This window comes from Acipenser ruthenus, chromosome 7, assembly GCF_902713425.1.
Source record: "Acipenser ruthenus chromosome 7, fAciRut3.2 maternal haplotype, whole genome shotgun sequence".
Taxonomy (NCBI): domain Eukaryota; kingdom Metazoa; phylum Chordata; class Actinopteri; order Acipenseriformes; family Acipenseridae; genus Acipenser; species Acipenser ruthenus.
Genome location: NC_081195.1, coordinates 922,627 through 938,450, shown reverse-complemented (window position 1 = coordinate 938,450; position 15,824 = coordinate 922,627). Strand labels below are relative to the sequence as shown.

The window sequence follows — 15,824 nt, the reverse complement described above, 5'->3', positions numbered from 1 at the left end:
CATTTAAATGCATAGATGAATAAACCTTAATGCCAGATATCTGTGAACCTAGGTAAACATTTTGAGCACATGAGCAGGAAAGTGAAAGCTCAGGGATAGGATTGCGAGTATTAGTTTACTTAGCAGATAGAGCTCAAGGCAGCTGGTGGTATAGGATATCCTGCACAGTGTGGGATCAGAAGAGGAGGACCGGAAATATTCAGTGCCAGGGACTAGCGTAGATCCTAAATCTGAGGGAACACGAAGCCACTTTGCAGCTTGGAACTTGTTCAGGAGACTAGGTTTCAGGCCACTGCATGGCACACCAGGGGAGACTTGGGGTTTGATAGAGCAAAGTTGCCTCAAACTAGGTCTCCCGGTCTCCTGGAACCAGATTTCAAGTGGCTTTGTGTTCCTCAGCTTAACAGTGGAACTCGAGGACTTTCCGCTGGAGCTGCAGTATATTACAGGCATAGTGACATGCGTGCTCCTTCAGAAAACTAACACAGGATACTCATTTTACTATGGAAAGCAAGGCGTATTATCTGAAATATAAGCCTGCTTGTGTTATTGTGCTGTAGCGATTAGGTAAAAAATAGTTACATTATCACAGTACCCAACACTGTTATTTGTATATAAATTGCCATTGGGCCCTGCAGAATTTATTATAAACAATACAAATTTTTCATTATTTTCTGCATGTCAGATCTCAAAGCACTCTTTGCTGTAGGTGACTAGCGACCTCTAGTGGTCATCTTGGAATATAGAATTCATTAGAAGACATCTACACTGTGTCCACACTGCCTTAGTTAGACATGGGCAACTCTTCTCCGAGGGCCATTCTACAGCAGGTTTGACAGGTGTAATGAAGTATTCAACAGCTTTAGGACCTAGCAAGTATGATCAATGACAAGACTGAAATCTACAAATGGTCATTAGAGTGGTTACAATGATATCTGTGCGTTCAGAATCTGAAGAACAATCAATGGATTGTTTTTGTACCGTCTCACCCAGGCAATGCTCGTATCCACAGCACAAAGGACATTGCAAGTCACTTACCTGCCTGACCATTTCGAGATTGTGTTCATCAACAGTATTATTAAAGTAGCCAGTAATTCCAACACTGAAAATAATTGCTTGCTGCTCCCTCTTACTCTTGCAGCCTGATTCATGCACTGCCTTTTGGTTGAAGTTTATTCAAAGAGAACCAATTCATAGAATTCCACTCATGGCCTGCGTGACCCAATGAGTTGTTCTTTTCAGTGAGAATTACTTACCTGCACAAAGAATCAATGATCATTGTACTGGTGCAGTGCACTTAAACAAATAAAAGATATTAGAGACTTAGAGTCTCAATTATTTCATTTAATAACATGCTAGGAACATCCTTTATTTGTTTAAGTGCCGGTTTCACAGACACTAATCTGGGACCTCCTAATGATACCTCTTAAAGGTAAGATAGTCCAACCGTTGCGCTAATTGAGATCAGTGAAACCAGCTGTAATGTGTTTTTAACACAAGGCTTTTATAAGTGCAGGGAATATATTATGTTCAGCTGTACAATAAGTGACACATTGCTTTCCAAAACCTAGTATAAATAAATAAATAACATGAATGGTAATTTTGTTTAACTTTGCCTCTTTTAAAACTCAGGTCCAGATTGCTCCCTATCAGTTCCTTCTACAGAATCGTACTGGGTGCTGCCAAATGTGAAACCATTCAGCCCGTCTGTCAGCCGTACTTCCCATAAGACTGTTATGCACGGGAAGTTCATGTGGGTGATCGGAGGCTACACGTTCAACTACAGCTCCTTCCAAATGGTTTTAAAGTAAGTGCTTTCTCATGTCAGACCGCTGCAGCATTGCCAAGAGATCCTTGTGCTTCTCATGTCAGACCGCTGCAGCATTGCCAAGAGATCCTTGTGCTTCTCATGTCAGACCGCTGCAGCATTGCCAAGAGATCCTTGTGCTTCTCATGTCAGACCGCTGCAGCATTGCCAAGAGATCCTTGTGCTTCTCATGTCAGACCGCTGCAGCATTGCCAAGAGATCCTTGTGCTTCTCATGTCAGACCGCTGCAGCATTGCCAAGAGATCCTTGTGCTTCTCATGTCAGACCGCTGCAGCATTGCCAAGAGATCCTTGTGCTTCTCATGTCAGACCGCTGCAGCATTGCCAAGAGATCCTTGTGCTTCTCATGTCAGACCGCTGCAGCATTGCCAAGAGATCCTTGTGCTTCTCATGTCAGACCGCTGCAGCATTGCCAAGAGATCCTTGTGCTTCTCATGTCAGACCGCTGCAGCATTGCCAAGAGATCCTTGTGCTTCTCATGTCAGACCGCTGCAGCATTGCCAAGAGATCCTTGTGCTTCTCATGTCAGACCGCTGCAGCATTGCCAAGAGATCCTTGTGCTTCTCATGTCAGACCGCTGCAGCATTGCCAAGAGATCCTTGTGCTTCTCATGTCAGACCGCTGCAGCATTGCCAAGAGATCCTTGTGCTTCTCATGTCAGACCGCTGCAGCATTGCCAAGAGATCCTTGTGCTTCTCATGTCAGACCGCTGCAGCATTGCCAAGAGATCCTTGTGCTTCCCATGTCAGACCACTGCAGCATTGCCAAGAGATCCTTGCTGGAGCAGGTGTCTTCTTGCATTTTTAAAGAAAGCAATTTGATTTGACTCAGTCTGGTCTGAAGGAGCGGGTCTGGTCTGTTTCCAAAGCTGGGCATCTATCTTAACTTTCTCATGCTTTGCAGTTAATGATGCATACAGATGCTGCACCCATCAAGATCCACAGTAGATAGCCTGGATCAGTGCTCATGAGGTTTGATTTCAAGGAATGATTCAAATTCAGCAATATGCTTAATGCCAAAAATTGTCATTTTTAATGCACTGACTTTTTCCAAATGATATAATGTTAGGATGTATTGTAGGTATATCCTTCACTAATATTCTGTTTCTATTGCAGTTACAATATTGAGAGCAGTATATGGAATGTTGTACCAATTAACAGTGGTCCTCTCCAGAGGTATGGACACTCTCTCGCTTTGTATCAGGTAAGAGGCTAGCATTTACCTGTTATACCAACATAGTGAGAGTTTTCATGCAGCCCAAGCTTGTAGTTCTCACGATGGTGAATTTAAACCTGACACTTTATGAATATGTTTCTGAATACTCTTCAAAGAAACTCACGAAGGCTGCTTTTTGATGGTTTTGAAATTGCTGTTGCGTGTGTCATGTGGCTATTAAGATATATTTTTGGCTAAAATATAATCAAACATTTTCTACTGGTAACTAGTCAACAGTAGATGTTACTACAGTTTTGTGAGTTGGTCTTTTTTGTTGCATTTTGCATATTCAAATAAGATAAGAGAATACCTCTGAGGGGTTCAAATAGTAAAGACACGATCATGCGGTTTGCAGAGGGAGATCTACAGTTAGGGGAGTGCAGGCTGGATCATAGGAGAAAATGCCATTGAAGGCTTGTCCCTTGTTTGCACACCATTCTCCCCGACTATATTAGCCGTGTTGTTGATCTTGGCTGGGAGTGTAGGAAGAGTGTGATTGGAGGAGGCTCGCTCTGCAGTCTGATTGGAGGAGGCTCGCTCTCCGGGGAGGCTCTGCAGTGTGATTGGAGGAGACTCGCTCATTGGGGAGGCTCTGCAGTGTGATTGGAGGAGGTTCGCTCGGCAGTGTGATTGGAGGAGGCTCGCTCACCAGGGAGGCTCGGCGGTGTGATTGGAGGAGTCTCGCTCTGCAATGTGATTGGAGGAGGCTCGCTCACCGGGGAGGCTCTGCAGTGTGATTGGAGGAGGCTCGCTCACCGGGGAGGCTCTGCAGTGTGATTGGAGGAGGCTCGCTCTGCAATGTGATTGGAGGAGGCTCGCTCACCGGGGAGGCTCTGCAGTGTGATTGGAGGAGGCTCGCTCTGCAATGTGATTGGAGGAGGCTCGCTCACCGGGGAGGCTCTGCAGTGTGATTGGAGGAGGCTCGCTCACCGGGGAGGCTCTGCAGTGTGATTGGAGGAGGCTCGCTCTGCAGTGTGATTGGAGGAGGCTCGCTCACCGGGGAGGCTCTGCAATGTGATTGGAGGAGGCTCGCTCACCGGGGAGGCTCTGCAGTGTGATTGGAGGAGGCTCGCTCACCGGGGAGGCTCTGCAGTGTGATTGGAGGAGGCTCGCTCTGCAATGTGATTGGAGGAGGCTCGCTCACCGGGGAGGCTCTGCAATGTGATTGGAGGAGGCTCGCTCACCAGGGAGGCTCTGCAGTGTGATTGGAGGAGGCTCGCTCACCGGGGAGGCTCTGCAGTGTGATTGGAGGAGGCTCGCTCACCGGGGAGGCTCTGCAGTGTGATTGGAGGAGGCTCTCTCACCAGGGAGGCTCTGCAGTGTGATTGGAGGAGGCTCGCTCTGCAATGTGATTGGAGGAGGCTCGCTCACCGGGGAGGCTCTGCAGTGTGATTGGAGGAGGCTCGCTCTGCAATGTGATTGGAGGAGGCTCGCTCACCAGGGAGGCTCTGCAGTGTGATTGGAGGAGGCTCGCTCTGCAATGTGATTGGAGGAGGCTCGCTCACCAGGGAGGCTCTGCAGTGTGATTGGAGGAGGCTCGCTCACCGGGGAGGCTCTGCAGTGTGATTGGAGGAGGCTCGCTCACCAGGGAGGCTTGGCAGTGTGATTGGAGGAGACTCGCTCATCGGGGAGGCTCGGCAGTGTGATTGGAGGAGACTTGATCACTGGGGAGGCTCTGCAGTGTGATTGGAGGAGGCTCGCTCACCGGGGAGGCTCTGCAGTGTGATTGGAGGAGGCTCGCTCACCAGGGAGGCTCTGCAGTGTGATTGGAGGAGGCTCGCTCACCGGGGAGGCTCTGCAGTGTGATTGGAGGAGGCTCGCTCACCGGGGAGGCTCTGCAGTGTGATTGGAGGAGGCTCGCTCACCGGGGAGGCTCTGCAGTGTGATTGGAGGAGGCTCGCTCACCAGGGAGGCTTGGCAGTGTGATTGGAGGAGGCTCGCTCACCGGGGAGGCTCAGGGAGATTTCATGCTTGCCACTTTCCTGTGCTGACTAGTAACATTGATATTTTCTGCTTCACAAGAGGTCAAAGATAAAGCCTCTTTTATAGAACTGCTCACCGTGTCGAATGTAGGCGGAACATTTGACAAGTCGTTGAATGGATCTGTATAATGGGGATTAAAATTTAATTTTTTGTTGATAACAATATCCATCACCCTGCAGAGCAGCAATGCAGAGCAATGGTGGTGCAGCAGCCCTGAGTGAGTTTGTGATCAGGTGTGTCGCTGAGTACAGAGGACAGCCTCGGATTGTATAGAGGAGTGTTAACTGGTTTGAGCAAGAACTGATAGCAAAGCTGGAGCCCCACACTCTGTTGCAATATACCTGAGAGCAGAACAGCCTTTGTCAGACTCCTCATCGACTCACCATCTCCAGTGGGGAGTCGAATACAGGAATAGCACTAAGTGAAAGCACACCCTTTCTGCCGATTCCTTTTTCCACTATTTGTCAGAAATATGCAAAACCTTTCATAAAGCTAGGCTTCTCATTTGTTCGGCAATATCATCTGTTTGAATTAATTTACGAGTTATTTTAAATGGGTTTTTTTTTTTCAGTGAATGTGGAATGTACAGAACTTCAGCTGTTGCTTTAAAACTTTTCCTTCAGCATTACATGACCCTGCTGATTTGCTTGCTCAAGTCATGAACACAAGAGGCTGTAACCCAAGCCAGCACACAGGAGAAACATTCCAATGCCTCATGTCTCATGGTGGATTTTTTTTAAGCCACACGATGGCACTGTTGAGCTTAGATCTAATAGTATCATTTATCAACTAAATGAACTATGTTTTCTACTTCAGTTTTATGTCTGCTCTTTACCACCGCCTGGCTGTGTTGCAGTGTTAATTTTGAGCACACACTGTTCCTGACACTGGTCGTCTTTTCATAATACCCTGCTGAAATGGTACAAAATATTATAGAAATTATTTCAGTTATAACACAGGGTACTGAACAAGTGATCTCTGTCAAAATCAAAGCATACTAATATATGGCCAACAGGTGGCATTGTGGGATGTTTTTGAGTTATTATTATTATTATTATTATTTATTTATTAGCAGACGCCCTTATCCAGGGCGACTTACAATTGTTACAAGATATCTCATTATTTTTTACATACAATTACCCATTTATACAGTTGGGTTTTTACTGGAGCAATCTAGGTAAAGTACCTTGCTCAAGGGTACAACAGCAGTGTCCCCGACGGGGGATTGAACCCACGACCCTCCGGTCAAGAGCCCAGAGCCCTAACCACTACTCCACACTGCTGCCCGAGTTCAGTTAGCCCTTTGCTGCCCAGTGTTTAGAATACTTGACTGATAAAATCGATATAGGAGCATATCCAGGGCAGTGAAGGGTTAGAATCTGGACAGGCAGCTGGCAAAATGGCTGGAGGCAGAGGAATAGCAATTAAGCTTGCTTATAAGCAACTTACCTTTTTTTGTTGTTTACTGTTATTTTTAACATACAAGTTCCTAACTAGTCAGGAATAATCATTGTGGCATTGCTTTCTTTTCATGCTGTTCATTTTCTCATGATGTGCCAAAGATGGTACCAATGAAACTGAGTGCCTGCGTATCAGCAGGACACAGAAAACTGTGACACGGGCATGACCCAGTTATGGGGAGTTTACAGGGAGAATGTCATTACCTTTTGAATTGCATTTCCGCAGAAAACTAGATGGCTGTAAATAGCTAGCTTGATAATAAATCAATATGTCAGTCCTGCCGTCTGTATTTCAGTCTAGTGGAGGTGCTGGTTCCTTCAGCTACATATGGTACAAATACTTTATTTAATCCAAAAGACAGTATCATCTGCTATCCATTTTTTTTTCCAGGTTTTGGAGTTGCAGCATTTGTGAATAATTTTTTTTTTTTTTAAACCGTGATTACGCTGAAAAATATATTGCTGCAATGTGTGCAACACATGACACAGCAATGGTCTTTTGTTTTTAAAATAGGCAGATTACTGTTATAATATTTTTTTTTGCTGTATACAATAAGCATGATTTAATAATAAAAAAAAGATAAGAATTTGTTTACAAGTTTTAGTAAATAGTATTGTGGCAATTCTGTGCTACAGTAAAAGGTATTTAACTAATTCAAACAGTGACAGGGCTAATTGGAAGTCATTGTAAATGCAGTATAACGGGCACCGTTACTTTCGAAACACCAATGGGAGCATTAGACCAACGTCATCAAGCTTTTAATCCAGGTGCTTCAATCACATGCAGGATACAAACACATTGTCAACATTTAGACTGCAGTGTTTTGTGAAATATCAGATGTAAAATGCATAGGAACCTGGTGGGGGGGGATGTTTGCCTTTCATTCCTGAGATGTCTTTAAATACAATACATGCAAAAAATGATGTGTGCTGCACAGAAATCAAACTGAAATCATAAATGATCGCATTACTTCCCTTCATCAGAGTGCTAACATTGGCTCAGTTTTAGCAGAATGAGGTTTAAATCTTGTTAAGTTTTCTTGTACCCCTGTGTATCTGTGTATCCAAGTCACGAGATGGAATCTGGTAACGAAGGACATTTTAAATGTACACAAGAAAAAAACAACAGTGAGCCTAAAATGATTTTGTTGTGTGAGGCACTTTACCTTAGATAAGGATATTTCCTAATACAACTGTGTTATAATATTAAAAAGTCCATCAGCATTGGGAATATAATTAACATATTGGATAGCACTTGAAATGTGAAGACTTATATGCACAGCCCCCCCCTTCAACAAAGAAAGACTAAATTGCACGGCCAATAGAACTGTAGCTGGCTCTCAGAGTCCAGCGTGTGAATTGTTGTCTCAGAGGATTAGTTTAAAGAGTTGACAGGTACACTTCAACTAGATGCCCCTGATCAGAGAGGAGAGGAGGAGGGGAGCCTTTAGTATTCTGTTAACTAACAGACAAAAGCAAGAGGAAACCTTCAGGGTCGTTCTGTCCAGGCCTGGGCAATGAAATGCACAAGGCAGCGAGATTCATAGAGAAATGAGCAGTCATCTTTTCAGAGAACCTGGATAGAATAAAAGGGCATTGCCACACACTCTCTCTCTTAACCGAGTGATGCTGTAGAATCCATGCTTTTTATTTTGCATACTTTGTACTGGAATTGTACCTCTGCACATTTCTTAAGAAGTCCCAGAACTGTCTTTGCTTTTATAGCACTGTGCTGGAAGGGTAAAGCTGTTCCCCTTTAGATTTTAGGTTGAACGCCTGTTCACTGTAAAGTTTTGTAGATTTGCCTTGTGTACCTTGTGTTTAACTTGTATAGAATCCTAGACATATTACCATACTGTTAAAGAAATATTGATTTGTATTCATTTGTCTATGAAAAGCAATTGAATGTCATGTGTAGGGTGCACAACTGAACTATTTCATGTGTTGCTGTATTGATTTCTTTTCCTTCTAGCTTCCGTCTATTGAGGGAGATGTATCCACATGAACGCTGTTGTTTAATTTGGTTCCAGTGTCTAGGCCTCCGAGGACAGATGCAATATTGAGCTGAGGTTTTGGAACAGAAGTGCAATAAAATGATTTACAAAGTAGCATTGGGTTTGTTCACTTGAGACCTGTAGCACGGTGTACCTGTTGGATCAGGTGTGTTCACTGGAGACCTGTAACACAGTGTACCTGTTGGATCAGGTGTGTTCACTTGAGACCTGTCACGTGGTGTATCCTCTTGGATCAGGTGTGTTCACTTGGGACCTGTCACATGGTGTACCTGTTGGATCAGGTGTGTTCACTGGAGACCTGTAACATGGTGTACCTGTTGGATCAGGTGTGTTCACTGGAGACCTGTAACATGGTGTACCTGTTGGATCAGGTGTGTTCACTTGAGACCTGTAACATGGTGTACCTGTTGGATCAGGCGTGTTCACTGGAGACCTGTAACATGGTGTACCTGTTGGATCAGGTGTGTTCACTTGAGACCTGTAACATGGTGTACCTGTTGGATCAGGCGTGTTCACTGGAGACCTGTAACATGGTGTACCTGTTGGATCAGGTGTGTTCACTGGAGACCTGTAACATGGTGTACCTGCTGGATCAGGTGTGTTCACTTGAGACCTGTAACATGGTGTACCTGCTGGATCAGGTGTGTTCACTTGAGACCTGTAACATGGTGTACCTGTTGGATCAGCCCAGACCAAGATGTTTTCATTATTTTTTCTCTTTTCTGTTCCTAACGTTCCAGTATCGGCTTTATTTTCTTGCAGAGTGACATCTACATGTATGGAGGTAAAATGGAAACCAGTAATGGGAATGTCACGGATGAATTATGGGTATTCAACATCCCAAGCCAGACCTGGTCTGCAAAGTCTCCCACGGTGCTGGTGCATGGTCAGCAATACGGTGTAGAGGGACACTCTGCACATATCGTTGAGCTGGACAATGGAGATGTTATAATGATCCTCATTTTTGGATATTCAGCTGTATATGGCTACATCAGCAATGTGCAGGAATACAATTTAAGTAAGTAGATCTAATACCTTTGTCATTTGTAGGTAATACAATTAGTAGGTCTTACATTTTTAGCATGATCTTTGTGGACACCTTTATTTAATGCTGCTGTACTGCATGTGAAGTTTCTGATATTCTGCTTTTATGTAATGTTTAAACAATATTGATTGTTATCTGTGTGTTTAAATAAATACAACAAAGTCAGGAAGAAACTTTTAAAACTACTGCTTCAGTTCGACTTAGCGCTGCACAACTGATCCGATTCAACGAAGAGCAGCATTTCCTAATAGCTTGTTCTTAACAGACAATTAGTTTTGAGTTTACAAATGTCAACAATGACAATTGCAATGTAGATAATGGAGTGCAAGATGTTAAACCAGTTTGTGTAATTTCTAAAATCTCCACTAGATGGGGGTAGGGGTTGGTGGTGGTGGTGGAAGTAGGTTGCACACCATAGCTGATTGTCAGCTTGTGACAGGGATGGCTGAGGTGGTGACATCAGGCCAGAAGCAGGAGCTGATACACACACACACACACAGGCAGGCAGGTATTTGGGTGCAAACGCACTGCAGCGTTATTTTTATTTTCCAACAAAAGTAAAGTAAATATTTAAACACAAAAATACTGCTCACAGAGCGAAAATAAAAGTTAAACAAAAACAAGTCACAAACACAAAACTGACTACAGGTCAGGTTGGGCAATCGCCTTCACTGTTCCTATTTATATTTTACTTTCGGTTTGACTTCTCTCTCTCGCTCGCTCTCGTTCCTCCACCCGGAACAGGGAGAGCTGCAGGTTTTTTATATTGGTGACGGAGGGATTAACCAGCTATCAATTATCTGATTAACTCTCAGTCACATTCTGCACGGCTTTTCTAATTACAAACTGGCAGAGGACGAGCTGCCAACCCCGCCTCTACCAGAACACATTCAAAACAAAACACACGGCTACGCCGTCACAAAAAAATGATACAAAAACAAATACAAAATAATACAAAACGATACGCAAGGGGCGGAGGGGTACCCCGTTCTGAAATAAACAATACATTTCTTTTTACTAATAAACACAATACATTTTAACCAGCAGCGCTTTGTTTCATATGTACAGAGCTTTCCTACTGCCCTGCTGCACAGCTACATGCAGATTGCTTGTTTGACGTGCTTTCTAGTTGTAGGCTGTGGATAACTTTGTTAGGAGCGCCTGTGTAGTAGGCACTTTGCTAAGCCGATCACACAAGCCTGTTTTGTGGTTCATTTATTAAATGTATTACTGTGGATGGCTGTGGCTGAGTGTTCTGATGGATGCAATCCAGGACGGCCAGACATCATTGGCTTTGAAACAGGTTGAGAGCTTCAGTGCCCATTTTCCAATAAACATTATTATTTATTTCTTAGCAGACACCCTTATCCAGGACGACTTACAATTGTTACAAGATATCATTTTTACATACAATTACCCATTTATACAGCAGGGTTTTTACTGGAGCAATCTAGGTAAAGTACCTTGCTCAAGGGTACAGCAGCAGTGTCTCCCACCTGGATTGAACCCACGACCCTCCGGTCAAGAGTCCAGAGCCCTAACCACTACTCCACACTGCTGCCCTAATCATGTACTGAATTATACAGCCAGGCTGGAAAATTCACAGCTACATTTCAGCGCCTCAATATATACAATGCAAAGGGTTTGGAAGTGAAGATGGGCTTCTTTCCATGTGTTGTTTTTGTTATACTGATAAAGTTTCATTTGTTGTTTAAACAATGAAGCAGATTCAGTAACATCAATGTCAATGTAGGAACTGTCTGTTTGTGCGACTGGACTGTCTGTCTGTGCGACTGGACTGTCTGTCTGTGCGACTGGACTGTCTGTCTGTGCGACTGGACTGTCTGTCTGTGCGACTGGACTGTCTGTCTGTGCGACTGGACTGTCTGTCTGTGCGACTGGGCTGTCTGTCTGTGCGACTGGGCTGTCTGTCTGTGCGACTGGACTGTCTGTCTGTGCGACTGGACTGTCTGTCTGTGCGACTGGACTGTCTGTCTGTGCGACTGGACTGTCTGTCTGTGCGACTGGACTGTCTGTTTGTGCGACTGGACTGTCTGTCTGTGCGACTGGACTGTGTTTTTTTTCTTTTTTGCTTCACTTTGTTAATTTTTTCATAGGGACTAACACATGGTTAGTGCCAGAGACTAAAGGAGCCATTGTCCAAGGCGGTTACGGCCACAGCAGTGTTTATGATGGAATGACAAAATGCGTTTACGTGCACGGAGGATACAAAGCTCTCCCAGCAAATAAGTACGGCTTGGTGGACGATCTCTATAGATACGAAGTTCGAACCCGGACATGGTAAGTCACTACGCAATGATGCGAAGGAAAATCTTGAGCTGAGGGAACATGAAGCCACTTTGTGGCTTGGACCTTGGTTTCAGGAGACAAGGTTTCAGGCCACTGCATGGTACATACACCAAAGTTGCCTCACACTAGGCCTCCTGGTACAAAGTTTCAAGCCAAAAGTGTGTCTTTGTGTTCCCTCAGCTTTACATTGGTTTTTGAGGGAGTTTTCTGGTAAACAGTATCATTACTGGAATGGAGCATACAGTATTTTAGGATGTGAAAATCACTTCCAGGCATACAAGGAAACAGGCATTGTGTTTTGAAAGGCCTCCAAGATGACATGTAACATTCACATGGTGTCTGCAGCAGGGTTCTCTCACCTTGCACTGTTGCTATAGGAACACGTGAACAGTCTTGGTGCTTTGCAAATGTGACAAAGCAAGATGATCATATTGCACAAATTGCTACAGTCCCGTACATCCATTTGCAGTGGCACGTTGGCCCCCTTTTAAGCATTTGACTTAATAATAGTGATTTACCCTGATTTGCACTGTCCATTCTGCTCCCAAACAAAAATCACAACAGTTTTCTGGCTTGCGAGGCGCTCTCAGTGCAGAGTAAGGGTTTTGTGGCTTGTGAGGCTCTCTCAGTGCAGAGTAAGGGTTTTGTGGCTTGTGAGGCTCTCTCAGTGCAGAGTAAGGGTTTTGTGGCTTGTGAGGCTCTCTCAGTGCAGAGTAAGGGTTTTGTGGCTTGTGAGGCTCTCTCAGTGCAGAGTAAGGGTTTTGTGGCTTGTGAGGCTCTCTCAGTGCAGAGTAAGGGTTTTGTGGCTTGTGAGGCTCTCTCAGTGCAGAGTAAGGGTTTTGTGGCTTGTGAGGCTCTCTCAGTGCAGAGTAAGGGTTTTGTGGCTTGTGAGGCTCTCTCAGTGCAGAGTAAGGGTTTTGTCTTCAGGCCATCGTGGCACTATTTGTTTACGCTGTCCTGTCAGTGGCAGAGCAGCAGCAGCTAAGCAATGGGACTCAAGCCAAACATCTTTTAAAGTAATTATTTTATTTGCTACATATTCAGTAAATCGTTCTGCTAATGGTTTATAGATTTGCTGTTGATTTTTGAGATTTAAATAAAAATGTCCTCTTGTGTTTGTGATCTGACCTTTTGCTTTGAGTTCAGTCGACTTATTTTATTTATTTATTTATTTATTTATTTATTTATTTATTTATGTGTTTGTTTATTTATATCAGGGGTCTCCAGCCCCGGTTCTGGAGGGCTACAGGGTCTCCCGATTTTCGTTTCAACCGAGCTTTCAGTTACTTAATTGAATCTATTATTGGTTTAATCAGTCAAGATTAACAGGTGTTCCAGATCTTCAGCCGTTGATATAAAGACAGGATTGGGACTGTCCCGGACCAGGGTTGGAGACCCCTGTACTATATAATACACTGCTTTCAGATATGTTCAGGATTTCAAATACACATACAATGTTGGAAATGTTACATTTTGCAGAAAATATAAAAAGCAAGTATATGCAATGTGAACAATTCTAGTTCTTTTTTTAAAACCACCATTGTATCTTGCTAAAATCTTAAGGAGAGAGAATTGGGACTTGGGTACGGCTTCTATCACTTGAGTATTCATTCAAGTAGTAAGCTGTAGACTGTGTTCCACTGTAGGGTCATGCTGTGTGAACAAAACACTGTCCAGTGTGTCTTGTGTGGCCTCTGTCTCTTGGCACTTCCTGTTGTAATCTGATGTTTAAAATCGGACCACCCCCCATGTAAAATTGTAATCAATATGTAAAAACTTACAATTTGTTCTCGAGACCACCTGATTGCATGGGCATTTTGCAGTTGCATATCTCTTTTTTGAAAAGGTAAAATGTTTTAAAGTTTATTTTTGAAGTCAGTGTAAACATGTTGCTGTAGAGGCAGGGGTGTTTGAGCTAAACTCTTCAGAGAATGTAAAGCTGCCGTAAAGAGTGCAGCAATGCACAGTGGAAGTTTCCCCTGGGGTTTTGAAAGTTTCGTTTCAAAATGAAATGGTAGAAAAAAACGACTGACATTTTATTTTTTCTGCAGATATGTTTGCATTTTCAAAGGCAAAAAATAAACGCTTTGAGAAATATTCCCAAAAGGTGCTAGTGAGTGCTTTCAGACAAAAAAAAAAAAAAAAAAAGTATTTTGGAAACTGTTGAAAGATCAACTTGCCCTTTTGAAAGCCTCACCAATTCCCCTCCCCAAATAAAAAACAAAAAACGTTTGAACTGTTGAAAAGGAAATTCATGAAGACTTTTACTTCAGAAAAGTCTCCTTTTTCTTGCAGGACAATCTTGAAGGAAAGTGGGCTTGCACGGTACCTCCATTCAGCTGTCATCCTCAGTGGTGTTGTGCTGGTCTTTGGAGGAAACACACACAATGATACAGCTCTGAGCAATGGAGCCAAGTGCTTTTCATCTGATTTCATAGCGTACGACATTGGTATGTATTTCCAAATATTGTTCTTCTACAAAACTCTACACAAGTGCTACAGTGACTGCTGTGTCTTCAATAAAACACAACCCCTCCTTTTTAATTCCAAAATGCAGGCACATAAACAGTATTTGAAAGGGAGAGTAAAATAAACTTGGGTAGGTTCTTGTACTGTATGCTGCAAATGTATATTTTAAAAGACATGTTCTTTAAGACCTATCTCTGATTGCAATTACAGTATCTGGTTGCTTTGCTCCTGGGTGCCGTTCAGTGTTGTGTGATTGTGTTTTGTATATGCTTCAGCATGTGTGCTTATTCCTTTGGTGTATTTAAAGTCTTGAATGCCTGTTGACCACATGACCTTGAAATACCACTGTACAAAAACGTTTACAACAGGATCGGGTTTCAATCAAAGTAACATCCAAGTGTCACATTGAGGCACGGCCAGGGCTCCTAATCAAATCAGACATGGTTTAAAAAATACAAGCCTGCAAATAGAAAGATGAAAAATGAGTACTGAGACTACTGGCCATTTAAACCAATAGATACCATCACTGCAACTATAGGGCCAGTGCTAGAAAGCGGACCCATATTAACTGGGAAAACTAAATGCATGGGAAACCTTTACTGGTAGCAAGCTAATGGAAACCATCCATCGGGGTAATGGTTAAAATCCACTCCGTAAAAAAGTTCTTCCTACCTTCTGTTCTAAACTTACTTTTGCTCAGCTTTAACTTCTGCCCTCTTGTTCTTCTGTCTCTGTTATCTAGACCATGTATGATTTTAAAGACTTCAATCAAGTCCCCTCTTTCCCCCCCTTCTTTTTTCTAGGCTGAAGATTTAATTATTTGAACCTGTCCTCAGTTTTATGTCATTGGGTCCTGGGATCTGCCTAGTTGCCCTTCTGTAGTTTATTTACAGTGGACTACGTTTAAAACTAAAAACAGGTTAAATAAACTTTTTTTTTTATTTACTCGACTTGTGAAACATTATAAAAGTCTATCATCTTTATAAAGCTCTTTTAGTGCAGAGATGGTTACAATACATTATAGCCATGGGTGTTAATTCCCCTACAATGCCGTACACATGCATTCTCATTATGAAGCTGAACACTTAGCACCATCTCTGCATTTATGGCTACTGACCACAGTGTTATAACTGAGCAGTACTGTGTACAATATATACAAAATAAGTACAGTATAAACTACACTCAGACTGTGCAGTAGGTATACATAAATGCTTCTGAGGTTTTATCTCAATTACTGCAGTAAAGGTCCGTGCTAGATTGTAGCTGTTGCATTATTTACCTTTTTTTTTATTTTCATGGAGATGATGTTTCATGCAAAACCCAAATAAGCAGGAATTTGACCTCTACAAATGACCCCAGGGGAGTAATCTATCCCATGCTTGTAACTCAATCTGATAATTGTATTTTTTTGGTGGAGAAATGCAAGCTGCATCTAGAGTCTCTGCTTTTAATAGAGACAGAAAGCAAAGATTAAAATAAAAATCTTAAAGAAATGTAATA

General features: G+C 43.1%; 1 protein-coding gene across 6 annotated transcripts in view; it reads left to right on the top strand.

Moving 5' to 3' along the window:
• The window catches only part of atrnl1a (attractin-like 1a), a 200,490-nt gene that overhangs the window by 31,086 nt on the left and 153,580 nt on the right, over positions 1–15,824 (top strand). For all 6 annotated transcript variants that reach the window (XM_034026182.3, XM_034026181.3, XM_059026008.1 and 3 more), the window contains exons 6-10: positions 1,633–1,807; positions 2,943–3,030; positions 9,263–9,518; positions 11,663–11,846; positions 14,151–14,305. In XM_034026182.3, the coding sequence (XP_033882073.3) occupies positions 1,633–1,807; positions 2,943–3,030; positions 9,263–9,518; positions 11,663–11,846; positions 14,151–14,305 (858 nt within the window). The remainder of the gene's footprint in view (positions 1–1,632; positions 1,808–2,942; positions 3,031–9,262; positions 9,519–11,662; positions 11,847–14,150; positions 14,306–15,824) is intronic.